The 21,078-nt window shown below is 37.5% G+C and overlaps 1 protein-coding gene across 1 annotated transcript in view; it reads left to right on the forward strand.

Moving 5' to 3' along the window:
- LOC131678269 (ras-related and estrogen-regulated growth inhibitor-like protein) overlaps positions 1-21,078 on the forward strand; it is an 86,683-nt gene that overhangs the window by 33,950 nt on the left and 31,655 nt on the right. Inside the window, exon 2 of the mRNA XM_058958287.1 lies at positions 10,296-10,413. Coding sequence (XP_058814270.1) covers positions 10,338-10,413 — 76 coding nt within the window. The 5' untranslated portion in view covers positions 10,296-10,337. The remainder of the gene's footprint in view (positions 1-10,295; positions 10,414-21,078) is intronic.

Consider the following 21,078-nt stretch of genomic DNA (forward strand, 5'->3'; position numbering starts at 1 on the left):
AGTTATGCCCTGTTGAATGTGTCGCAATAATTTCGTGTTCGCCCTTTAGAAGCCTCATTTGTCTTCTCTGAATTGTTTCTATCATTTGTAGGTTTCAAAATATTAAATCCCAATCTCTAAAAATCATTTTTCTCGAAATGTGCAAAATTGCGCTTGTCATAAGATAGCACAACAGTAAAGATTTAACATTTTACCCAACCTCGAGTTCCGAATTTACGCTCGTGGCAGTAATTTTTTTTTCGAATATGGTAAAATCTTCTCAAAAAGATGAACTAGAAGAGTGATGTTGGCGTAATAAACGAACTTTTTTCGAGGTTGTATATAATGATTTTTTATATAACGGATAAAACACAGGTATCTTTTTTATTAGCTATTTTATGAAATATATTAGAATAAGCTATGTATTTTTTCATGTTCCAGTAAACTTTAGTGATTTTGGAGTGATTTTAGTTGTGGGGTTTCGTTTACGTACAGAAGAAGTCAAGAAACCATTCTAGTATAATTGATGACAAATTATATAAACATTAAATTAATTTATAATAACTTTGTCAAATCTTTGTAAATATTAGTAACAAAATGTTTTTTCTACAATAAAAACTATTGGATGAAGACTGAGAGAAATAAAGGTATACAATAAAATAGATGATATGTTTATTGATCACTTGAGTTCATGACCTAATTTGCACGAAATAAACGAGATAATAGTTATTAAGTATTAACATCTCAGCCTAGGTCTCTAGACTACATGGGAAGAAAGTATTCATAAAACTGGGTCAAGATCTAAAAACCGAATCGAAACGACTTCACTAAATCCATTTTTCCTGTTCAGTAGCAAATCATAAAAAAAAACTTTTTCCATAAAGCATTTCACTCCACCCGTTTGATCGCTCAGCTTCGTATATAATGTTTCCGCTATGGCACAGTGCGAACATTCCCAAGAATTCAGTGTGCAGTAGTAGTTTCCCCCATGGAACCGCCGGGTGCGGTGGTTTGTGCGAGTCAGCCGCCTAGGAATGCAAAAGGAATCTTTATTCAACTGCCCACCCTCGCAATTCAATTTTCACAATTTTATCTACATAACCTTGCCGCTAATCTCTGCCGGTCCCAGCTGGTCAGTCAGTCAGCTGAATTGGTTAAAAATACCCGTCAAATTGTGACATGGCTCTCGCGGATCTAGTTAATTCCCCGTTGCGGAGCATCAATCCACTCATTGGACTGGGTAACAAGTGGCCACACAGATCTTTGTTTACAAACATGTAGCATAGTAGTCCCCAACGAGAGGACCAGTTAGTCGGACTGTTGTTGCGAAAGGAGATCCACTTGATGGACCAATCGTTGAGTAATACTCTGAGATAGTTTGAAATTTATCGACACGCATATTTCGAGCTCTGCTGCTGTGGATATGTTGAGTGGCGAATGAAATGTGCGGTAAAGGAAAATAGAGACTTACGGCAACGGTGACCTTCAAGCATGTTGTTAACCGGTGAATACGATTCGTGCTACTGTCAAGAGATGCCAAACAAAATTCCGAACCTGAATCGATTGGGAGGCAAGTCGGGGGTAAATTACATTTTAATATAAGCACTTGGAAAGCCCTTCAAGAGTTAGGAAAAGGCTACTGGGAATGGTAGGTAGAGTAAGAGTTTAGCCAGGATACCTTCAACTTGTGTGCATATGGTAAAGCACGAAGATTGATGGGTGGCAAAAGGGGTGCGTCGTAATGGCAGCTGCATAATAATACCGTCACCTTTCCAGCGAGTTTAATAGGTTGGTTTAGGGTGTCCTTTGTGACTGAACATTAGTCCCAATTCAAGCAGTTCTCTTTTTCAAAGATGTTGGAATTTAGCATGAAAATATTAGTTTCAGCATTTTTGTTTGATCTTGGCTTTCGAAACGCTGATGAAAAGATACCCTAGCCTTGGCAGTATGCTTCTTTCGGAGTGATGGAGTCCTATTTTACATAAGTGAGTGAGATGAAGAGGGAATTGGTTAGGGGAGAAATTGGTTTCTCTTGTGTATTGTCGATCGACCTCGACAACTGATTGGTAATAATGTAACAGGGAAGTCTTTCAGTGTGGTTTATGTAAATGAATAATGGATGAGAGTGCTTTTAAAATTTACATAAAACTTATTGTCCGGGGTGATTTATGGGCAGTCTGAACAACTGTTCGTGGAGTGTTTGGAGTGTTAGGGGAAAACCGCCTATGGTGGGGTCATTCTTCTATTTTTCCGGGTACTGCTTTGTGTTGTAGTTCAAACATGACAACATTGTACAGTAATGAAATCGAACGGAGAGTAATTGTTAGGTGTAATGATTTTATAATTCTGTGAAGTTTTTGAAAATTACCACAACAAAGATTATGGCATCTCCAGCGTATCTGTTCTAATGGAGGCGCCTTGTTTTTAAACACATGTTGCAGACAACATATATCATTGCATGAAGAGAACAGAGGCGAAATAATAATTTCGCTTAAAGGAAAAGTTCAACAATGCTTATATATCCTTTTAAGCTACCTCATACCCAAATCTTATGATTTTGTATAAATTTTAGGTCAGTTTTTGCTATATTTTTAATATTTCATGACTCAAGGCTGTGTTTTCGAGGAATGTCTTTGCTCTATTCCGTAACGAAATCATATTGTCAACCCCTATACAGTGTGGTATTTCTTCGAGTTTTTGTTTTATTGTCGAATCCAGCCAATTTTTCTGTGACTACAACGCTGCTGTCCAATTGGCAAGAATACATACAAAAAAGCATGACAATTTTGGTCTCCTGAACATGACCTATACAAGTAGTTTCACGAATCACAGTGTTGATAAGTTTAATTTTATGTCACTGCACACCGTTATTTATATCTGTTTGTCCTTACTTGCCCTTACTTTTTGCCCCTTATTGTAGCTTCCTCACTGTCCAAGCAACATATTTTGATGTAAGTAAATGTTGACGACTATTGAGGGATTCCACGAGAAAAATCCATAAAATATGACCATCACTGATTCGAACAAAACTCTGCAGCGGGAAACGATTTCGAGAGTGCAGTACATAAAAATTGGGTCAACATTAATTTATTTTCGCCGATGTTTCGAATCATGGCTGGAACAATGTCGAGCCCTGTAGAAGATCTACACCACGGATCGAAACGTCGGAGAAGTTAAATTAGAGTCGGCGCAATTTTTACGTGACTGCACTGTCGAAATCATTTCCGGTTTTTACAATTTCCTCAGTCGAAAAGAATCAATTTACTTTGCAATTACGTTCGGTTTCTATGATTTCTTCTGGCAATTACAATATTTTTAATTGCGAGCAATTTTCGCTACGGGTGTAGCAGTTTTTTCAAGTATTATTTTCAAAAAAACTTTTGTTCTGTTATCGTATTTTATACAGTAAAACCATCTGACAATAAGTTGAACAGAATAAATAGAAAACATGTTCACTAAAAAATATTGTGACATTTTTCACGAAAACAAAAATTTATGTTCAAAATTTAATTACAAAAAATCTATTCTTTTTAAATTTCTTATTTTTTGTTAACAAATTACTTTTTAAATGTCATTGTATCATGGAGAAACTATCAGTATAAAAGTTTTTCTAACAATAACTTGTGTTTATACATGTTTCTAAATACCATACTAATTGACAGACAAAACTGTAATTTTATCACAGAATATGATTCTAAATATCTTTTCAAATCAAAATGCTTTTAACACAAAATTTCCAAAATGTGACGGTTTTCGAGATATTTGTAACTTTGCTTCAAGAAAAACAATTAATTCCTGAAATATTATCTTTTTATAAGTTATTCGTGTTTCTTCTTCGTGAACTATCGACAATTGATCATTTTAACATCTGCATGTGTATGTGGATCATGGAGATGCTATCAATATGAAAGTTTTCCTAACTACAACTTTTAACATACTTTTATCATAATTTATATGTTATGTTAGCGGATATCGCGGCGGTTGTATAACTCTTCCAATCAATGTTCTGTGTGAGGTGATACGAGACATTTGTTATTTCTGATGGTCTTGAACCATTAGCAAATGAAATTACGATCGGCAAATGATCGCTACCGTAGGGATCAGGGATCACCTTCCACATGCAATCTAACTATAGCGATGTCGAGCATAGCGATAGATCCAACAAACTTGCGCATGTTGGTGGTGGAGGAATTCGCGTCATTTCTCCCGTGTTGGTCATGTTGAAATTGTCGCAAAGATCTTGGATTAATGTTGATCTATTATCATCATGAAGACAGCCCCATACCGTACCGCGCGAATTAAAGTCTCCTAGAACTAGCCGCAGTGCCGGTAAGGATTCAGCGATATTACAAAGCGTTCGGTTCCCTACCGAGGCTCTAGGAGGAATGTAGATGGAAGCAATGCAAAGGTCTTTGCCTTTGATTAGAACTTGACAAGCGACAATTTCAATGCCTGGTATCGAAGGAAGGTTAATTCGGTTGAAAGAATAGCACTTTTTAATCCCCAGAAGTACTCCTCTATAAAGGTTTTCTCGATCCAGACGAATTACATAAAGTCGTGGAAGTTGAGATTTATATCGGAAGTTAACCAAGTTTCACATAATGCGAAAGCATCACATTTTAAACTGTTAAGAAAAAATTGAAGGATTCGATTTTCGGGAGGATACTTCTGCAATTCCACTGTAGGACAGTGATAGAATCAGTGACCTCGTTTTATAACTTAGCCATCGAAGGATACGATCGCTGCAAGGAGGGGCCATTTAGCAGTCAACTGATTTAAAAATGTTTGCACTATAGGGAAAAAACGTATCAGAATGCTTTAAAGAGGATGGAAGCTGTGAAAATTAGGTCCACTATACAGTGTAGCATTAAAATTTCATTAGTCCATTAGTGGATTGAGTGTCTGTTTCAAAAACACTTGGGGTTTTTAGTGTCCCTGGAAGTGGTTGATAATTCTTATTAGAATTAAAATATTCAGGTCCTGGAGCAACTTGCTTTGGCTTTTGAGCATCACTTCCGTTCAGGTCCTGGAGCAACTTACTTTGGCTTTTGAGCATCACTTCCGTTGAATTTATTAAATATAGTTGGCGCACTCTCAGGTAAGGACACCTTGGCACCCTTACGAGGCAGTCTATGGGAGGCTAGTTTATCCTCTTCCTGGATTTCTCTGGGTTTACAAAAGATGTTCCCTCTTGTGGATCGTCAGATTGTTGCTCACCAAAAAAGAGCAAAAGAATTTTCGGAAAGGACAGATGGCGAAGCATTCTTTAGCATTTCTGCATAAGAGTGCCTCGAGCAATCCTTAAGGGAGCTCCTAATTTTATTCCCGCGCTGCTTGTACGCAGGGCATGATTTAAGAGCATGCAAAGGGCCCTCGCAGTAAATACACTCTTCAGTTTCTCCAGAATCGTCACTTGTTGAACTGAAGGGTCCTTGAAGCAGCCAACCCCGTACTTCATCATTTCTTCGCACTTCAGACCCGGTTTGGCGACGACCCCGTCGATCTCCACTGCCATACAAGGCACATACACCCTAAATTGCTCTGTAAAACGCTAGCAGCGAGCAATCTGGTTTGCCTGGTCGAGGTAATTCACTATAACGCGTATCTTATTAGCTCGAACACGTGTTATCTTAGTTACGGACGGGTAGTTAGCAGTCAGCTCCCGTGAGATCTCTAGAACATTAGGCAATTTGGTCCATTATACCTGTCTGGGTATGTTTTAATGCGGGGAGGATGGGAAGAATCAGGGGAGGGAGTAGTATCGGGAACATCCATTGGAATATCAGGGGGTTCAGCGATAAGGTTTGAATTATTCTCACCCTCGGCCATTTAGGCACGAGGTTATATAGGGAATGGGATCTATTGAGTCGCAGTAACAAAGTGTAAACGTGAAAATAAATATAAAACAGAATACTCAGCTTCTCCAGCGGGGTCCGTTCGTCTGCACCAGACCGATTCACTGCACTAACCGGGCCACCGACAAAGCCTGTCTCAGACAAAGGCTGACCTTCACTATACTTGCACTTGTTATAACACCACTAACAGCGAGAGAAAACGATCTGCTTCGATCGCAAGCTCGGAAATGAATGAAACGGAGATTTTCTAGTGCTATTAAATTCGACCTCGTGTTGCGCTTTGTTTTTTTGCAATGAAGTTTTCTGTCTGTACCAAACTAATCAAAACACAGTTTTTGACGTGGTGTAGCTGAATGTGTGGAACTTCCGCGAGATTGAACTCCATTTTAACTCTAACTAGTTGTTCCATCTCCTAAACTATTGGTCTAACACGAGTTTTATTAAAGTCGATCGAAATTGTGTTATCCCGTTCCGCGGGTACTTTTCCATTGGCAGACCCATTTCACTGCGGGGGTTACAATACAATATTGTTTGTGCACTGAATATAGAACAAAGCGCTGGCTTGCTTGACTGGTTTCTATAGAGTAGCGATTTTTTTACTTCTGCTTTGTGCGAGGTTAGAAGAGAAACTTATATTATACAAGATTATATATTTGCTCGTTTTTTTATTTTCAAGAGTACAGAAATACCAATGCACAAATTGACAATTGCTTACTTGTTTCATGAGTTGCTGAATACACGATATTTGTATCTCTTGATTTTCGAAGTAGTGTGCAAAACAATCGAGGATCTTTGCGTGCATTGCTTTAATTTTCACAGATTTTAGGAAGTATAACATTATTGTCACAGGCAAAGTTTGTTTTGGATGAATCTACCACAAATTTGTCTGAAGTGCAAACTTCTTAACTACTTATTCAGAAAATAAATTTCGCATCTCATTGTTTTTGGAGATATTAAAACTTATTTTTTCATTACTATCCAACCACTAAACACCGTAGATTCGTTGCTTTTTTGAAAACACGCCGCACATAACCCCATTAAAGCACATGCTCGTTTCAATACAGCAACAAAACATTTACCATTGTGTGTAATCCGTCACTTCCTGGATTTCAATTCCTTCCGTAGCAACCAATGACAACGTTAAACTCAGACAAAGACGAACGTGAGTAGCTATCATTAATGGTGGCAGCTTTTTCACGTTGATGAGTTGGGTACAAACACGTAACATTGAGATTGAATTGTTTCCGAAATTATGCTTTGGCAGGGATCTTTAAGCACGTGGAACAAAAATTAAAGGAAACTAGCAACTTTGCATTTCTTTTTGTGGAGCGGTTAGTGGGATACTGAATATTAATCTAAATAAAAAGAGAAGATTTTCCTTTTGATTTTACCAGGTGGTTATTATTGAATGAAATAAGAAAGAAACCAACGGACGTAGTGAACAACGTTTGCTGTCCATACTGAACGTCTATCCCGAAAACGTGAAGTACGCTGCATACATCATCACACTGTCATTATCATCATCAGTTGAGCCAGTTCACAGGACAACCGCAGATGGTATCTTTCTCAATGCATCGTGCCACGTGCTTTAATTGGGCCTTTCATTACGGCAGTGATATCACGGGGCAACCGGGCTCTGCACGAGCGCCTACAAAAAGCAAAAACTCGCACCAGTGAACGACGGTCGTTGCTAACGAAGGATGTGGTCACACATTTACTCCATCGGGACTATATCGAAATCACATCCATTTATTTACGTAGAGCAGGACTGCACACTGCTCATAATTATATGAGGCACAGGCGTCTACAGCAACATATTCACAAGCTGCACTGTAGAGTAGCTGGAACAAAAAACTGGAAAAAATAGGAGGGAAAATTCAAACTTGTGCATCAAATTAGATTTCGTATATATTTTTTTATTACTTTTCACGTTATTTACTATTGAAGATATATCTAAAAACAAGGAGTTAATTCCTTGACACACTGTCAAACATCATCAAAAATACACACCCAATTTTCCTTCCAAAGCTAGCAAGATGAAACAGTTTCAACTAAAATTGAAAAATTAATGCAAGAAATCATTATTATCATAGAAAACATTGTTGATTATCTATTCTAACTATACTTCAACGATATTAATGACGAAATAAAATTATTTAACTAATTAATAGGTCTCAATATCATTAATTTAAACTATGAAATATAGATGCAAAGTAACACAAAGAACAGCAGAAAATAATGTTGGCCAGCTTTTTGACTCGGTTACCCATAGTGCGCTGGCTGGATTGATTAGGTCCCTTTTACTCTTTCGAACTAAAAACGTGCACTTACTCGTATGTACAGTACATAGACAAAACTTGTCCTTATCAATGACGTTTACGTCGCATCGTGGCTAATGGAGTCCACTTCAGCAACCATTGGCGATCGCAGTTGTATATACACTAGGGTGGGACAAAAAATAGATTCCAGCTCCGAGCAACTTTTTGGGTACCATTTGGGTCCTAGAACATCTGTGCAAATTCTTAGCTTGATCCCTGAAACTATATTTTTGCGCCCACTGTTCAAAGTTTACATGGGATTTTATATGGGAAAATTAACTTTCACAAAATAATTCCTCCAGGAGTCGCCCATTGCTTCCTAAAAATAAACCGTTATGTGGCTTTTGTAGGAAATTTAACACAGAAACAAAGTCTCGAAAACTATGAAATGATCTGACGCTTAAGAAAAAAGTTATTAAGCTGAAACCAATTGATGCTCTGACGATTGATAAAATATTCATTTTTTCTAGCACCACTGTTGTTGGTTGTCCAATTGTATGCAATTGTGTTTTGATATTCTCTTAATATGTCTAAATCATTTTCCCATACTGTTTGGCCACTTCGCAAGAGTTTTGAGGGATAAATTGAGTCTTCTTTTGTATATAAAAAGAGAAAATTAAAAATTTTGTATATAATTCGACCATCAGCAGCAGTGATGCTATGAAAAGTAAAATTTTCATCATTCTTCAGGGCATCAATCGGTTTTTGCTTAATAACTTTTTCAACAAGCATCAGATTGTTTTGCAGTCTTCTAGACTTTATTTCCATGATAGATTTCCTATAAAAATCAGATATCCATTTATTTTTAGGAGGTAACGGGTGACTCTTGGAAGAATTAATTTGCAAAAGACGTTTTCCCCATACGAAATCCCATGTAAACTTTAAACCATGGGCGCAAAAATATAGTTTCACCGATCGAACTAAAAATTTGCAGAGTTGTTCTGGGAGCTAAATGGTACCCAAAAAGTTACTCGGAGTGAAATTTTATTTTTTTCATATAACCATGTCCCACTCTAATATACACACGTACTAGTACGTGAGTTCACACGTGTCACATACAAATCCTCTATTAATTCCAGCATGCCAGCATACCAGTGTGGTGCAAGGTAGGCGAGGATAACTGCGATCAGGCGAAAGTGGTTATACCTACTGCGCCGCAACACGGGGTTACTTTGGTAGTGCAGGCTTTCATATAATGAATAAATTATCGTTCGGCACTTGTTCTAAATTGGAAATATCAATTCCACAGAATTTGAACAGTAACTCTGATTAGAGTTAGTATTAATAATTAATGCATGCATTGTGACAGAATCGCTTGTCTGCATATTTAAACCAGCGTCTTACCTTCTGAGCTGTCAGACAAAGGTACTTGCTTGAATATAATAAAATTGAAAATACATTTATTGTTATAAACAATATTCAGAATATATGAAAATCGCCAATTTCCTTGGATTACGATACTTGCTTCACGCGGACTGCCATTGCCAACTGTAGGCTTGATTTTAATTTTTCTATAATTTATAATTAAATTTACACAATTCCTACAAAATGTGCTTCCAAATTTTGCTTTATTCGCGCGAATATTTTCTGCGTTCTTCTAAAACCAATAGCGGAATTCTAAATGAAATACGTGACCGTTTTGGTTATTATTCTATTTAATCTCTGCATTAAAACTTATTTTAAATTAATTTGAGTTTCTCATAATAAAATCGAGCTGCTGTCAAGCCACATATTTTTATACCAATTAGCGTTACGATCTGATTCAGTTAAGACTCAACTCGAGAACCATATTAAAAAGCTTAAAAAGCACACACGCTGGTATCTAGCCATTATTGTGCCGCCAATGAATTATAGGTTACATTCGACTAACTGATATCTTGCTCTTTACCAATCTTAGCATCCTAGCGCACAGTTATTTGATTATTTTAATAAGCTGATGTCGGGCGGAACCATTATAGTCATTGTTGATGAATTGTTGGTTGCGTTTGACAAGTTCACATCTTGTTCTCTACCAACTTTGGCACCCTACGTAAACCCCTATTAGTGGAATAACCGTGCAACGAGTAGGTGCGTGCCGTTGTGTGCTGCCGTGTTCAGGATTCAGAAGAGTTAATTTTCCTTATTTATTCCGTTCCCATTGCAGATATCGTTCCGCAGCAAATCCAACCCGAAGGAACCCTCCGGAATGAAGACGGAGGATAAAACGAACGTACCGAGGGTGCGGATAGCGGTACTTGGGAATATGAACGTCGGGAAATCAGGTAAGCATCTGTTACTTTGGAATGTTCCATTCATGGAATGTTATATTTTCATTCGACGCCTCCACACATTCCAATCCGATAGCGAACAACAGAGAAAGAATTTTCACCAGCGTAATGATTCACATTTTACTAAATTGGTTAGCCCTAGTTGGACAATATATCTCCATTTATGGATGCTGTACACAGAGAAATAATGGACGGTCGAGTGAAATTGTTTACTCAAATCGTACACAAACCCCCGTAACTGTACGGAACGTTCCGTTTTTTTTATTTTAATTAGCAGATCTCTAGTCTGTTGATGTGCGGAAAACATCAGTTTCCCTCCTTTTTGGCACGTAGCATCGGGCCTACCTTCGATGATACTGTTACATATTCCACCCGTTCAGTGGAGGTGTGGTCAATACTCGCTTCAGAATGTGTCGAACGGAAGAAATATTACTCACATGGTCGTTAGGGCGCAATTGATACGATGAGTCATAGGGAACGGATTTTAAACATCTGAGCGTGTTTCAGAATGGCGAATTGGCTTGAACTATTCCGCGTCGGTCATTCAAGGTTAATATTTTCCATAAGTTTAATGCTACACAACTGTGAAGCTTTAAACTTATGTTGTTGAATTTAAAATATTGAAGGTAGTTTATAAAATATATCAGGGGGTTATAAAATATTATATGCGATAGGAACAGGAAAAGTACAATAACGATGCAATAGATGCACACAATACAATACAATACAACACAAGAACATCACGGAAAAAAATCCATTCAAAAATTCATGAAAACAAGATCACAATTTCGTGACCCGAAGGATTTACGAAAACCGTGACGAAGCTCCTGAAATTATGAATAATAAACCTCGTATTCATGAAACTACTTGTGTTTCGAAAAAAACTAGTTCTTGTCTAATATGAGCGACCGAAAATAAAAGTCGCAAGAATAGAACATGCTTCACAAAACCCGTTTCAAACATATTAGAATATAAAAATCGGAAATAAACTTCAAGCATAAAAATAGGACAGAAATCCTTCAGCCTAAGAATCGCCTAAAAAGTTCTCACCCGTAAAACTCGGCAAGGATGAAACTCCAGTATAAAAATCGTTTAAAAATAAATAAATCGCTCGTAGGAGCATCCGTATATCTTGATGTTCAAGATTAAAAGTCGGCTAACAAGATTTACTTTGTAAGAATCGGAAGTATTTCTTTCCGGTTTTTTTACTGAAGGTTTTTTTACCCGACTCTTACAAACGAATGTCCCAGTCCGATTTTTATGCTTGAAGTTTATATCCGGTTTTTATATTCTAATATATTTGAAACGGGTTTTACGAAGCATGTTCTGTCCTTGCGACTTTTATTTTCGGTCGCTCATATATAAATGGCGTTACATTCGAATGTTTGGTAGGGTTACTGTGGTTGTGCCCTGGACAGTTTAGTGGTTTTTGTGATCCTTGTTCACAATTTGGGGATATACAGACGACAGTTAAACGATGTTCATGATTGCAGGAGATTATTCGCGATTTTTGTGATATCTCATCAAGTTACCGTGATATTAATGGGTTTGCTATCGGATTTTTCTGTTAGAGTAGCGTGATTTATGTTTATGTTTATAAATTTACAATAAGATTTATGTAATTTTGCTGACAGTTTCCAGTTAAGGATTAATTTATTCTTTAGTAACAGTTTTCTTTATCCATATTTTGGAATACGATTTTTTTATATGTTGTTTCAGCTGCATTGACAGCGTTCATAACAAAAGTAACGAAACACGCTTTTCTCTTGAAACTATTTCGTTTCGTTGTTAGTGGTACTTGTATGAAGAAGGCATACTAGCGCCACCATCAAATCAGTGATACATATATGAAACAAGTACTATGTGTCAAGTTGTCTCCGGGCTGAATAGAATCAACATTTCACTGGGGGGTGGGCATAGCGTAGTTGGTAAATCGATTGCCTTGTACGCAGCGCACCTAGGTTCGAGTCTCGACCCCGCACATAGGGATAGGAATTTTTCATAGGAGATTTTTCTAACTCGAAGAGACGAATGACCTTAAGGTTAAAACCTCTATAATCAAAAGAAAAACATTTTACTGGTTTCTCAATGATTGAAACGGATACGGCACTCTTCCCTATCTGTTTCAAATCGGATTGGCTTGCAGCTGCTTGTTGAGCTATATCGAATCCACGAGGCCGTTTCGCATCTCGAAGAGATACGATTGGAACCAATGCTTGGTAACCGGTGATGGCACAGGTAGGTTCGATTTAAACATCTGTTTTAGATCCGTCTGCAAATTATTGTTTTGCTTTAGCGAGCAACGTTAGCGGCTATTTTGCATCAGCCCCTTTCGTTATGGAATGAAGAGGTGAGTTTTCAAACTGATCAGCACAATTCTCGGACATTTTATTCAGGCATTGTCCACGAACTGCCAGTGTTTGATCTATATATTTAAAATACTTCGATGCGAAGCAACTTAAAAAAAACTCTTAAAAGGGCGGCTCAGATAAAAATCAGAAAGCATAACTCGGCAGTGTTGCTAGATTGTAAACGATATACTTCAAAGAGAAACACACTGAGTTTTAGTTAATTTCTATTCAGTGGGAAAAAAGTTACAGTGTTGCAATAACTTCGTGTTCATCCTTTAACTTCATTAACTCGTAAAACCGAAATTTCATATTTCATGTAGATTTTTCAATGTAGACTCTTTAATAACCATAATCGAATATTAGGGAAATTATTGAAGTCGCGAAAATAATTGTGTGCGTCAATCATCTTTCGCTAGTCAAATGTGGGTGCACGGTCAAACGATGAAGTAAGAAGGAATCACAAAGAAACAGAAAATTTCATATATGTTCAATTTGTGAAATACACGAATCAAATTTTGTATGATGTACAAAATTAGTTTGTCGAAGAAAAATACGAAATAATTCGTCCATTGTACTTTCATTTCCTATTCTGATTACGAATATTTTGCATAGAACTTTTGTGGCATTGAATATACAAATCATCGTTTCAGATTTAGCAGAAAACCTATTGAAATATTCCTTCCTAGTTGTTTTGCTTAAATGATTAACGATCAGGATCGAATGACTTAAATGACCCTATAAACCAATCCTAGATCATCTTCTAAGATTTGCTAGCCCTGAGATTAGACCATTTGCCATCAAACGCGGGTTCCCGCCTGTTTATATCCTGGCCATGGTCATTGTTATTTTATTGTTAGCCTGGTTCTGAACGCATATAAACACATCGAATGCTCCAAAACAGTTCCATTCATAAAAAGCCAGACCCACTAAATCGCCATTAACGATTTGTGATCTCTGCTACTGCATAGTTGCTTATTTTTCTCCATAAAACCTGCTTCTTCTTCTATCCATTCCCGTGCAAACCGCCATGGCATCTCTTCCAATATCCCAGGTGTTTTTATTCAGACATTTCGCGAATTGCACGTCAGTCACATTGCAGCAAACGGCGAATTTCCACCGACGGACGACCCCCTCCCCCATCTACATACATACATACATAAATATAGGAAAATCATCAGCCTGGGATCGATGCCAAGATCCACACTCTGCTTCTATGCAATGCCATTCACTATACAGTTAGTGCGCGCACTTTCGAAATGTTGACTCGGAAAATGTTTATTTTGAACTTTTCAGTTTCTGCTCGTTTCGCACCGGGTGAGCGGGTGGAGAAACCGTGCACAATTCAATTTGTTTTTTATTCCGATCACTCGTTCGCTACGGAATAGATTCAGAGATTCAGCATGATCGCTCTCCCCGCATCATCACCATACGTGCGAGTAGAAACAAACCCGAGTGCGGGAAAAACCAAAACTAAGGTAGTTCCTCTGCTGATGCCATTTCGACATATACCTAACCTATCTACGGAGCAAGCATCTTTGTTATGAAATTCAACTATGTGCTATAGAGTGAGATATCAAAGGCGAAATATTTATTTGTTTATTTTCTTTTGCGTATTTTAGTGCGCCATCAGAGCTCAAGTTGCAGAAGTTTGGATTGAAAAGTGTCTACTTAGGAGAAGCCGGTATGAAGTAGACATGCTGACAGAGTGTGAATAGCGCAAGAAAATAGGATAGTAGTGGTGCACTTTTGTTAGCTAGAAGGTGGAAAACGGGATTCCATTAGTTTTGACGTTCGACAAAAGCAAATTGGATGGTTTATTTACTTAAACTTCGCTAATTGCAACCGGAAACAGCAGATGTGAATTCTGTCGTGCACTTCGTGGCATTTTTTTTAAACTGACGAAAATAGATTCAGATTTAATTTGTAGTGAAATGTGAAGTGAATTACTGGTCCAGTGAGATATGTGCAGAAACCAATTGCCGCACTATTTCGTTATTATCAACTACTATCCATTTTGAATAACTTATCATTACTCAACGCTGAGTAAAAGTGGTTGGGCGTGTAGATTGGAGTGACTAAAATAAATTGACTTCCATCGGGCCACCCCTGAGTTGAGGCACAAATCCCCGACTACATGCGAGGAACGTGCCATTTAAGCCAATATATTCTGATTTCTGATTCCTGGTCCTACCAGGAGTACTTTCTCCAAATTTGGGCCAAATCGGACAAGTTTGTATGGGATGTTTAGACAATTTACATGGAGAAAGCCCACTAATTGGTATTTTCACCACTAGGTGGCACTGTACGCGTCAGATTATCACTGCATGTGAAAATAAGAAAGATCTTTATATTATTTACAACGTTACAGAGAACTGCAAATCAGTCTAACTTCCTTGGACGAAGTTATTAATTTTTTGATAAAGTAATGTCTGAGCGAGTTTTGCATGGAACCTATCAGCACATAGTAGTAAATCAGTGTCGATTCTCTCGAACCTTATTTTTGCGAAATAATGGTTAGGTTTAGCTGAATAGTATAATTGTAAGAATTTGGGAACATGCTGTGAATAGTATTTGCCTTTCTCTAAAAGTTTGTGCTGGTGGTGAAATATGAAACCAAAAACAAGATGACTCATAACATATACTAAAATAGTTCTAAACACACTATTCAGTTAAAGTCTTTATTTCGCAAAATAAATAAAGTTCATGGGGATCTTGAGTCTCCACCATGTTTTGTTAGGTCCCATGCAAAACTGTCTGAGACATCGATTCATTACAAATTTACTGACTTCTTCTTAGGAAGTTGGATTGATTTGTAGTCTTCGACAAAGTTATTGGTAGGAAACTTATGTTTCTTATTTTTACTTGCAACTTAGTGTTCTTTCTCCATATAAACTTTCGAAAATTCCCTTCAAACTTCGACACGTTGGTCCGGTGGCTAGACTTGTCCGATCTGGCTCAAATTTGGAGCAGAGACTCCCGGTGAGACTAGGAATCGACTCAAGAGTAGGCCGATTTAGTTTTCAAAAATTAAATTCAATTTTTTTTCTGGGCAGTCTAGTGTAGATGTTAGTTCCCAGTAGGTCGAATTGAAACATGAGCCGGAATTCAGCACTGACAGTGATTCAAATAAACTACACATTTCGCTCCAAGGAGCCTGTTTCCAAAGGAGCGGTGGAAACCAATCATTGTTATGCACGTTTCTGGGAGTGAGTAAAAAATCAAAGCAATCCAAGTAAGATGAGACTCTTAGGTTTTCACTCCTGCTTTTAGCTCTTCCTGTTCACTGTGGTTTGCGATTCTTGTTCTTATAGCCGCTTATAGACCGAGAATTTAATTTCAACGTTTGTTAACAGTTCTTCAAGATGTGTACGTTTAACATATCTCAAATCTGGTTAAGGCTCAAGTTACTTTGTTTGAGTATGTGTAAGAATTGAACGCTTGGTAGTATGCGTAGGAAAAATTGTGTACAGCTTTGCCGCCGATTTATCCTTATAAAGCATTCAATAATCTCTAAACGAAGAAAATCAGTCAATTTATTAGATTATCAGGATTCAAATTGTGCAAAATAATTGGTGGAAAAATAATTGAATAGGTGGGATGGTGCTTTTGAAAAAGTGGTTGTGGTTTTTTCACTACGCAGTTGTGTTGCGTGTCCCGGCACAGTGTGGTGGTGTGACAAAAAATCACCGTCACTTTTTCAAATGCACCATTCCGCCCGGTCAATTGTTTTTCCACCAACTATTTTACATGATTTGAATCGTGATAATCTAATAAATCGACTGATATGCTTCTTTTAGAGTTTATTAATGCTTTATATGGATAAACCGGTGACAAAGTTGAACGCATTTTTTCCAAAGCATACTATCATGCATTCGATTCGTGTAGACGCTCTCCGAAAGTTCTTTGAACCTTAAAATATATTTCTGCTGGAGCGAAGAAATCCAAAAATTCAAATGCATAGTGGAAGGATGAGAGGGTGTACTATTTATTACTGTAATAGCCGTGTACGCTAACCATTGAATGCTAACCTATGAGATCTATCGAGAAGAAGTTTTCGCCACGAACTGTTCCAAGGTTCTGTTTTGCTTTTGTGCTTGATAAAAATGAAGATTAAAAATCTAAATTGAGTTCAACATGGGGCTTTTAAACTGTAGGCTGCAATTATAATCTAATAACCTGTTTTCTCTCCTTGGTGATCTTCATTCCAAAGAAACCAAAAAAACATGAGTTATGAAATTATGGATTCTAATGATTCGCCAAACTGTGGTTTTTCAACGCATGCTGATTGGAGTGATTTTTGAAACACTGTGTACTGATAAAATAAATTCGTATATAGAACGAACATGATTATACAATGCATAAATTTATTCGTCGTTTTCTGCAACGAAGCATTTTCGGGCATTGTAAATAGTTGGTTTCGTTCATTTCACGAACTGAAAAAATGATGACATGGAGAACAAAATTTTTGGTAAATTCAAATATTTACATTTCGACCAATTTCATTTTTGTTCACCGAACAAAATGTTCCAAAAAATTTTGGTCTCATTTTTAGGATCAATGTTTGACAACATCGATTTTTATATGAATCAGGAATCAGTAGCGACTGGCTCAAATGGCACGTTCCCCATGCTGATCGGATATTTGTGCCCTGCCGTGACTTGTCTTTTTATCATTTCCTGATGGAAATGATTAGGAAAGGTTAAGGTTAGGGATTTGAAAAATAACGACACAGAAAAAATAGACAATACGGAAGTGTTATTCACTCCCAAGGGAATAAAAGACATTTCTCGATGAGCGGATATATCAACACCTCCGAGGCGATGTTGAGATAACAGAATGGCTACACCCCCGAAGAGATATTGTCATTCAAATACGGTTTAAACTACAGCTCTTTACCACACTGGGTTAGGAAAAATAGCAAATCCTAGAGTTTCAGCTCTCTGTGCATAGAATCATCTATGGAGAATCAAAAATCCGGATACGCAATTACATCACAGCAGGGCAGTTACATATCAAATGATTTGAAGCTCCGTAACCGGATTCACAAAGATCACACAAATAATACTCAGCACGCTGAATAGCAGCCATGTGATAATCGGGTTTGCAATCTCTAGTCAGTGTCCTGATTAGAATACGGCAATTGTGCTTGAAAAATGCAACAGTTTTTTTGACATTGCCGGACTCACAGCTGCCAGAAAAGTTTTTGTTTGAAAGCAAGGTTTGCAAGCTGCGTCAGTGATTATCATGTTCGGATACAGCCCAAGAGTCAATCTTGTGCTTTATCCAACATATCGATAGTGGTAGAACTGGTTCCGAACCGATGAAGTCTGTCTTAACGCCAGCTCTAGCCAATTCGTCCGCCCATTCATTTCCATTAATACCGGAATGACCCGGTACCCATAGAAGGTAGATACCATTTGAAATGCTAAGTTCTTTGATTTGAGTTCAAAATACGATTACTAATTTCGATTTCGAATCTGCCGAACTAAGTGCTTTTATGGCAGCCTGACTGTCAGAGTAAAATTAGATTCTTTTACCATAAATTCCCTGTTGAAGTACCGATTGTACACCACACGGAATCAAGTAGATTTCTGCTTGGAATACGGTACAGTATATACCAACCGAATTCGGTTGGTTTAATCTTATTTCGTGACTATAGACTCCAGCACCTGCTCGGCTCTCCAACAAAGAACCATCAGTATAACAAACTAGATAATATTCAAGTTATCGCTCCATCCAGCCAGATAGACATTCTTCGCGAGGGGGAATTCTCATATTGAAAGTTTTGTCGGAAACCCAAGCTCATTAAGTTTCCTCAACAAGCCATCGGTGGCAAGGTTCTATAGAAGTGATGACAGCACACCACCTTGAGGACATTCGCAGACATTCAGCTTCCTTATCTCTACTTGTCTTAAGGACGAGCACAGATATCGGTTGTAAAGCATTGCGGGTATCCAGTTTGCGATATATGAAGGTACTCCATGATCTCCTGCTACTTCCAAAATGGACTCGAAAGACACGTTGTTAAAAGCACGTTCAATGTCAAGAAAAACTTCTAAGCTTGATAGCTTTTGCGAAAAAGTTGTGGTTGATTAAGCGTCCCCCCCCCCCGTTTTGAGTAGGAAAGAAGTCAGACTGATTGGTCTAAAGCTTTGGAAATGAATTGTACAGTTATTTCTAATGAAACGTATAAAAACTTTTTTCAAAATATGCTTGAAGTGTTCATATCCTTTTTAAAGTAGAACTGGAACGTTTCCATGTTTTTCCTGCGAATTATACGGGGCAAAACTTTCAATTGCCCATTTGATCGATTTGGTTGTCACAATTCTACCCCAAGAACCAAAACTATCTGAGAAGAACTCAGAGGCATTCGTCAGTGATGGCTTCATACAGCCTAGAAAGTGTGTGTCAAACATTTGAAAGCGTTGGAGTATTTTGAGATTGTTCAACGTACTAATAACTTTTTCATATTTACAAATATTAATTGGATTTTCCCCATGCGCATTCATGGATCGTTTTTGCAACAGGCTAAGCACACTCGTCATTCAACTTGTAGGCGTCATCAATTTGTATTTCGTCGCTGTTGTGCTATCTTATGACAAACGCCATTTTGGGGTAAACTGAGTTAGATATGCCACATTACTCGTCTAACGAATTTCTACAAGATGGCGTTTCCAGAATTTTGAAATTTTGCTTGGTTACTGAAATATAGCGAGAAAAGTGATTAGAAATTGTGAGTTTTTTGCTTCAAATCATTATATCTTGGGATTGGCTCAAGTTATAATAAAATTTTAGTTGATTTTATGTGTAAAAATGTCGTAGGAACACAATGGCATAATAATTTTCAAAAGAAAAATACATGTATTGGGAGAAAAACGCAGTTTTAGCTTTAAACTGGAAATATTGCCTATTTGGCAACACTGTAACTAAAAATAACTATTTTTTCTAGATTCCCTGACTCATTTCCTTCAAAATGCATCTAACCGATTGTTTATAGACCAAATGAAGCCAAAGATATGAATAAAAGTTGATAATTGGTGATTTTTTCTTTGGAAAATTTTCCATGCACGATTATGACACATCATACAAATTTTTTCATCAATACGGTGTGTATTGATGAAAAAATTTGTATGACGTGACATGTCATAGGTGTTATGACACGTGTGAGTGCGACTTTTGTTTATATTTTTAGTGAAAACTCGCAACATAATCAACAGATCTTCGTAATATTTGAGAGATTAGTACAGAATAGGTAGAAGCATCAATTGTCTTCTCTGAATTGTTTCTACCATTTATAAGTTTCATGATATTCAATCTCAAACTTTAAAAATCGTTTTTCTCGAAATGTGCAAAATGGCGCTTGTCATAAGATAGCACAACAGCGACGATTTACCATTGATTCCCATTCCCATTTAATAGGAACAGCGTTTTGGTTCAATTTCATCGATCGATCCGGTGAATGCAATTGTTTGACTGCAGAGACGTGCCAATTTTATCATTTCCCGAAATAAAGCAACCCACAAACCCTTTCCCCATTCCATGCACATATTGCATTGAAAGGTTCAAAGCTCTTTTACCAAGCTGCTGATACCGCAAAAGTTAGCCGTTTGCCTAGACAACAGTGCACACATATAGGGTAAAGTACCTATTTTGGTCCTATTAGGGATATAACAAAGATAGCAGACTCTGCTCTAACCAACGGCTTCAAATCGGCAGGGTAATAATAGAAACCAGGCGAAAATAGGCTCATTACTTTACATACAGAGGAGTGTGTATGTTGCCCTTCTCATCCCTTCAAAAATGGATTGCGATAAACCGCTTGCTAAGTGTGTTACTGAAAATAGTCCAAAGCAAGCCCGATGCGTTTGCGACACGGCTAACCACAATATGTACAGCGAAAGTGGTGTAATTCTATTTTCTGTTCGGTTGCATAAATGGGTATAAAGTACACACACACACACATGTGGACGAACACCGCGATCCGGGTTGCTCCTAAAATGATTGATCTCGTTTCTCAAAATGTGCCCACTGGCCTCGAATATTCAATTGCGTGCGTGGTGCTGTTGGGTTGGCCAGTCGTGATTTTTTTTCATTACTCTAATTTATCCGGACGAAATCTAGTTAATGTTCATAAATTGTTTAGTCAGATTATTATCGAATAACTTGCTGGTAATTTATTCTAAAAATGCTCAATTAGTTTGTCAGATTGTCGAAGTACTAACGTCATCTGATAAAACTTTTGCGCTAACGTCATACATTTTGTTGCAATTTCCAAAATCAGATGTGTTGATGCACACATGTTAGTAGC

Source organism: Topomyia yanbarensis, chromosome 2 (assembly GCF_030247195.1).
Source record: "Topomyia yanbarensis strain Yona2022 chromosome 2, ASM3024719v1, whole genome shotgun sequence".
Classification (NCBI taxonomy): Eukaryota; Metazoa; Arthropoda; class Insecta; order Diptera; family Culicidae; genus Topomyia; species Topomyia yanbarensis.